At 37.5% G+C, this 7,285-nt stretch overlaps 1 protein-coding gene across 1 annotated transcript; it reads right to left on the reverse strand.

Annotated features, from left to right (window-relative positions):
- Positions 1 to 2,261: 2,261 nt before the first annotated feature.
- On the reverse strand, positions 2,262 to 5,355 carry LOC112274265 (uncharacterized). The gene is made up of 2 exons (XM_024503586.2): positions 4,511 to 5,355; positions 2,262 to 4,384 (listed from the first exon to the last, which is right to left on the reverse strand). Exons 1-2 carry the CDS (start codon positions 5,051 to 5,053, stop codon positions 2,747 to 2,749), a joined length of 2,181 nt encoding a protein of 726 aa, XP_024359354.1. The 5' UTR covers positions 5,054 to 5,355; the 3' UTR covers positions 2,262 to 2,746.
- Positions 5,356 to 7,285: the final 1,930 nt, after the last annotated feature.

The raw sequence follows: 7,285 nt of genomic DNA on the forward strand, positions 1-7,285 counted from the left end.
AAATATTTTTGTAACAATATTTGAATTTTATTTTAAAATTTTAGAGAAAACCTGATAAAATAAAGCACCCACGTAGAGATCACTCAAATTTGCCAATATTAGCAGTACAAAGCATTCAACTTGAAAATCTTTAAAATACTTGTAAATGTTTTTAAGATAAGGAAAAACAATCACTTTGTATGTCAATTCTCTCAAGCCCAAAAGCACATCCTTTAGGAAAAATTCAACCCCCTCAATTTTGCAAGAAATTGCTACATAGTATAAACATTTAACTTTGACCCACAAGCAGGATCCATATTTTTGTGGTTTGAATTATAATACATGTATGATTTGAAGCACTAAAAAGTGTTCAAAGTTACACTTGATTATGTCACGAGTTATTTCTAATTAGTACAATTCAATGCAAAAATCATACAAAAAAATAATATTAATAATCATCTTAGTAAATCAGATTTTTCTTTGTTTGTATTCAATTTTCTTTTTATTTTTCTTTTTCTTTGTTTAAATCTTTGTATTTGGTTTAAAAAGTATGAGATTTTTTTATCTCAAATAAAAGTAGAATGAAAGCTTTGATGTAATAGATTGTATCCCCTAAATAGATTTATTATGTTAATATTTTTTGCTAAAATTTTGATAGATTTTTTTTTAAATGATTATATGTTTTTAACTTGCTACTTAAATTATATAATATAAAGAGTAAAAGAATATCATACATAAAATATTAAAAAAATTTCAATTTTATAAAAAAGATTTACGACTACAAAACAACTATAGTTGAATATCATAGGATATGAAAGTAATATACCTTGAACATTGTTATCAATGTATTTAGTTTACACTTAATGAAAATAAATATATATATATATATATATATATATATAATTTTTAAATTTGATAATATCTTGTATAAATATAATAATGGAGCAAAATAATAAAATTTATTGTATAATATAAAATATGTAAGTTTTAAAATTTCTCAAAAAATCTTGTGAATTATTTGTAAGCAATGTGTAAATAGATCCTACAAAAAAAAGGTACATGTGTTAATATGTTAAATAAGATTCATTGCACACAAACATTGGCATAAATGTGAATAACAATTGAAAAACCATTTGCAAAACAAGGCAATAAAAGTAATAGAAAGAAATAATTAAATAGATGAAAATAAATAAATAAATAGAATGTGTATTCAATGTAAAAGCTCTGTGCTAAAATGTGTTACATACTTTATAGCCACATGTAAATCTTCAATATTACAAGTAACAGTGTTTAGTTAGTAACAAAATGGAGTTTTAAAAATGATACAAAGTTTAAGTAGTGTTGTACAAAACAAATTGTCCAATTATTATGAAACACTACAGTTCTACTGTGCAATTCTGCAACTATATTCCTTACAGTTGAATGCAATATCAATCCAAAGTAAGATGTGCAAGGTGCAATGCTACCTACATTCAATATTCTCTTGAAATAACAATTTGGCAGGGTGTTGGAGTTAAAACTAGAGCCGATTTAGGAGCAGTCAAATTTGGGTGGTTTACTCTAGTCGACTCCACTCAACTTTTACTTCAGTTATCAATTCAGGAGCAGTCAAAGTTCAAGTTTGTGGGTCACTTCTCTCATACGTCGCAAACTACATTCATGAATGGGTTGCTGTATTCTTGCAACAGTTAGTTTAACTTCACACTGCATGAAGATATTGCGTCTGTATGTAGGTCAGTACATACACTAACTGAAGGTGAGGAGGGTCCATTGAGAACTAGAAGTGGCTGTGGTATGCAGAAAGCTGTTTCAGATCAGAAGTAATAGGTTCTTCATTCCTTGTAGGCTCGATCTGATATGGTCCAGATTCTCTGTACCCAACTCTTTCCTCTGAGGGATTAATGTCATATCAGAATCAAATGGGTGCAGAGAACCTGGACTAGTTGCAGCACTTAACTATTACATGAGCGCAGGTGGGGGATATCTGTCACCGACACACGTCACCGGCGAAGAATCTCCCGTTGATTGATTGAAAGAAATTATCTGCCACAATGCTTAGATACGGTACTGAACAAAGATCACGTTACTTCGGAAGAGAGATTTCGTCACAGCTTAGAATTTTGTAACACCGATGCGAGGTTAAACCAGTCATACATTTGTTCTGTTGACACTTTTGTAAGAGAACTTTTAAGCCGCTTAGACGAAGTTAAATATTATCAAATAAACAAACATCTACAACACAAGATACAATCATGTCGATTGGAATTACAGTTACAGCAGGATTGAAAAAGCTTGAGTCACACCAAAACGCAATAGATTTATTAGGCATCTCACAAAAAATCGTTTTCATGAATTTACGAATTTTTCAAAGGGCACACGCTGACGCGCCTCTTCGAATGCAGTCCATGAATGCCTACACTAACTCTAATTGATAAAGTGTTTCCCAAGAACCGCAGATTCAACACTCATATGAACACCAACAATCACGCGTTTGGATACTATGCAAAACTCTATAGATAACTATCATGGTCTAATACAGTAGATAATGTGGGGTACAAAACTGACTGGGCCTGCTCATTTGCTTAAGATGAGACAAGCAGCAGTAATTCCCTACAGCTTCAACTGGAGAGTTTCTGCAAGCCTCACGGAGCCCGCTAAATTCAAAATTGTCGTATGCGCACCACCCCTGACCGAATAAGTCATAGTATCGATAATTAACTCTCAACCAGTTAAATAAAGTATCATACAAAGTGATTGAACATCCACATCATGTAAACAACGATGGGTGAAGCACGGCCGGAAGTCTAGCAGGCATTCTGGTCAACTCCCTAGGTGGGGTGTATGACATGTGATCCAAGAATGATTCAACCAAATCCGGGCCATGAAAGCTTCCATTGTCATCGCGGAATCTGTCGACATCGAACCCTCTGGTGGTGACAATGTCAGATCTTCCATGCCTGTCCCTGAACTCATCGTTACCCATGTCGTCCTCAAACATGAAACCATGGTCGACAGTTCCCATAATTGATGATGCAACAGCCATGTCATGCATATCCTGCATATCAGAAAGAGAATCGTCTTCCCACGAAGAAGTTGGCTCAGAAAACGTCTGATTCACGAAGTCATCATCCTCGTCAGAATACTCTTCAATAATTTCAGGAGGCTCAACCATAGCCCACTGAATGAAATGGGGCCGTATAAACCTGTCTGATTCCCTGAGTAGGTAGGGGTCGAACGGGAAAAACATGTCCAGTCTCCCTTCACCACCGAAGGAACCAGCAGATTGTACAGCCGTCGCGTCCCTGGTGTTCGACCACTGCCTGCAATCCACAAGTTGTGCAATGCTGGCTTGCTTTACAAATTCGTCAACCACAGATGGTAAACAAACTTTCAGAGGTTTTAAATGATGTTCCACCAACTCCTGAAGAGGTAGGGTCCGAAGAACACGTTTGAGCCGTTGATCCTCAGTCAAATCCTTCAATCGGAAACAGAGAACATACATTACAGCTTGGCATGCACAATAAAATACTCCATGCAAAACTGGATCGGCAGTTGTCATTGTCGGATTTCTTCGATCTTGAGCCAACTGAGCATACGACACACACCAATCCAACAACCGCCTCACAGATTCAACTACAACGGTCAACGGGAGGTACCCTGCTCTAGCAAGGTAGCTTGCCAAGTACGCAGCAGCAGACATCCGAGTGTTCGGAGGCCGGGTCTTGGATTCGAAAATGTCACAAAGAAGAGATGCAAATGTGTTTCCACAGGTTGAGGGAGCAAGTGAACAGAGGTAAAAAATAAGAAATTGCGTGAACTTAGACTTGTAGGTGTCCAGAATTGTTGTTTGAAACGACCTCATTAAAGTCTCAAACACTAAATCTCCGTGACCATTTTGAACACAGGTATGGAGGTGATCAAGAGTCATATCCATAATCAGGTCCATCTTATCGGCCATTTCATCCAAGGTTGGTAATACTCCGTTAAGGACAGACCTATTCCCAGCTGCTTGAATCTGTTGCTTAGCTTCACAGCCAGGTCCAGAAGAATCGACAACAGAGAAACCTTCGTCAGCATCGTTAGCTCCAAATAAGTCATCATCTTCAAGGTTCATGTGAAACATGAAAACTTTACTACTGTCCTCCTCTCTCAATATATCCTCCCATCTGATCTCCACGTCAATCTCGATGAGACGGTCAACAATAAGTGACAGCATCTGCCCTCCAAGTGCACTGCTCAAGGAACTACTTTCCAACCTCAGCATATTCTCTACGTAGAGAGCCAGCCACTGCTTGTCACATGTCCTGTGAGGCATTCTCTGTACGACAATATGCTGCAGCCGAAAAGCGGCAGTGGGAACAAGATCCACAGTTCGAACAAGAGCAGAATGGAGACGTTCCAAGACCTGCGAAAGCAACCCTAGGCTGTCAATGAACGTGTAGTGCAATCAGAAATACAAATTCTTGCATCACGATCAAACCCAGCATGCCACTCGCAGAGTACACAAATGAAACCACCCACACACCCTCACCTTGTCCTTCTTCGCGAGATGCTCAGCACCTTGGGACTTCAGCTTGTCCATGGTAGTGATCCCCATCATCAATCCGGTTCTGCTGAACGAGTCAAAGAACGAAGGGAGTCCACATGAAGGGGGCAAAAAATTCCGCACCAACATATCCAAGCAATCAGGCACAAAGCAGCCATTGGCAGTCGACAAATTAACTACAAAAGACAGAAGCGCGTCCACCACTTCATAACTGTAAGTCCAAATGCTCATCCCAAGCAGGTACTGCAAGAGAGTCCTGTGGGAGCGTTCGTTCAAGTACGACACAGTCTGCGAAAGCGCGTTAATCCGAACGGCCAGCTCGGGCGCACCGTCGTCTAAGTGCAGCCGAGGGTCACGCACGGTTTCGCAGAGGTGCATGTAATGCCCCTTATCAACACCATCTGAGCCAGACTTGAGCGCTTTCAACACCCAGCCGCGGGCTACGATCATAACCTCCTCCTCGGTTAAAGCCTGGTAATCACTGAGTTGGTTTTGCTGCTGCGGCAGCTCGCCTTTCGCAGCCGTCATGGCTGCACCAGCACTACCCGTCTACCGCAACCCCAGAACAGCAACGCAGCACGCCCCCAGCCCAATTCCAACTCCTCCAAGGCTGTATAATACGTCGCAACAACACCAAGTTGGTAGAAATCCCGAACCTGCAGAAGCTCATCAAGCCGCACTTCTCCAACTCACTCAACTCTACAAAGCGGAATCCCTCAAAACCCCAAAACCTCGCGTCGTCGACGCATCAACTGTGAAAGCCAATGCTCTAACTCCAGAGCTCTAACTCCAGAGCTCTCAGCCAGCGGCGGCTACCGATCTCCACTACAACCAAAAAAAGCCTTCTCAGCGCCAGCGTTTTAGGGTTTTGCCATAGCGACCCCAACAATCTGACGCATCCCCCCTCGTCCGATTCTCGATCGCACGGTCGCTGCTTGGTAGGCTCGCGAACGCTGTTCCCTCCCGTTCCCATGTCCTCCTGCTTATCTCGAACTGGAGCCTTCAGTTCCTAGACAGAACCTCGCGGATGGGGTGAACTAGGTTAGGAACCAGGTTCGGTAGAATCCCTCTGATACCATTTACACGTACATGGGCAAGGTTCTCTATAAAGTTAAGTGACGAGGAAAAGTTTCATTGAATATTCATCACCTCCTCAATGAATCTGCGTATCCAAGGTTAGATTCTGGCCACAAGTGAACCTTGTGCATTTATAACTGATATAGTGGGGCGTATTGTGCCAATCAAAAACCATATTAGTAGATAGAATTTTGTGAAAAATGTATTGATTATTTGTTTCAAATTACAATCTTTCAATGCGACATCTTTACGGTATTATTGACTACCCAATTTTGGTATTCTGTAAATGTAAGATTGTGTCATTGAAATTCATGACGGTAAAAGTAAATGATGGTTGCTTGTTTGGTTCCAAACTTGTCAAATAGTATCCTTCTAAATGTCCATGAGATTTTTTATGTTGTTTGGATAATATAATGGAGTGTGTGTTTTGGAAAAACAAAAAATAAGTCTATGGTGCCCAGCTTTAGTGATTTGCACAAATGAATCAAAATAGAAGTGTATAAATTAATGATCAAGTGCATGTTATCAACACATCAACAGCTTAATCTTTGACAGATGATTTTTTTTTTTTTTTTTGAATGTAGATTACGTGTCAAATGTTAAATAAAAACAATTGCACAAATAACAAAACTTTACATGAATAAATACCATACCAAAACAGATAAAAATATAATTCATTTAAGAATTTTCAGCATTTTGTTAAAGTATTCAACTATCTCTCCAAACATTTACAATTCCCATATTTTATTTATGTATATATGTACTTGTTCTGTACATAAATAAAATATGGGAATTTTTTTATCAATATTTCATAGTCCAAAATACTACATGGTACATTACTAAGAATGTATGATAGTTATAACAATTTACATAGAAAATACTGGCATAAAAATACATGTTTACAAGAAATATTTACAAGAAGAGCAGCAAAAAATAGTACAGATTAGCATCACATGAAGTACGCTATAGAGAATATACTTTGAAATTAACTGAACTTTCTTAAAACACTTAACTTTGACATGACTCTCCTTAACTTGTAGCTTGTAATCAATTAATTATTGCAATGGTGCAAAACACAATTCCACCCTAAGTTTTGAAAGCATAGTATATTAATTTTGGATTTCAAATTAATGGATGAAAGTGGTCACTTGAAATGATTCTTATACATATACAGTGATCTCAAATGTTAGTTACGATAGTATGAATATACATTCTTTTTCATTGCTATTCTTTTTATGAAAAATCTCATCAATTGGGTTGATAAATGAAATGAGCAAATTTCTGTTGCATCCTCTAATAATTTCCTTGAAAAACTCCTGAGTTAAGCAATTTTGAATAGATGCTACATAGTTTTGATGTATAATAATATTTAGATGGTTGTATATTCTGTAGAGTACAAGCCTGTTCAAAAAGATTTTAACATTTCAAAAAACATTCTAGTAGCAACAAGATTTGAGTTTATTAGTAGAAAAATAATGTAGGTTATTAAATAATGAAAAATTCACACAACAAGTTAAACTCCAATATTCATTAGAAATCTAACATATTAGATTTTTAAACCTAACATGTATTTGAAACCTTCTTTTGTAATGTTGTAATAAATCTTGATAAACTAATATTACTAAAGAGTTTCACTTTGAACACTATGATTTGTTCATTTACATGCTAAAATCGTCCTAATAT

Source organism: Physcomitrium patens, chromosome 21 (assembly GCF_059467195.1).
Source record: "Physcomitrium patens ecotype Gransden chromosome 21, ASM5946719v1, whole genome shotgun sequence".
NCBI lineage: Eukaryota > Viridiplantae > Streptophyta > Bryopsida > Funariales > Funariaceae > Physcomitrium > Physcomitrium patens.

Excerpts from the sequence above, each read along its gene's own strand:
- LOC112274265 (XM_024503586.2), bottom strand. The coding sequence starts at position 5,053 with ATGACGGCTGCGAAAGGCGAGCTGCCGCAGCAGCAAAACCAACTCAGT. Across the intron at positions 4,385-4,510 it reads ATCTCGCGAAGAAGGACAAG|GTCTTGGAACGTCTCCATTC; the intron begins GTGAGGGTGTGT and ends TTGCTTTCGCAG.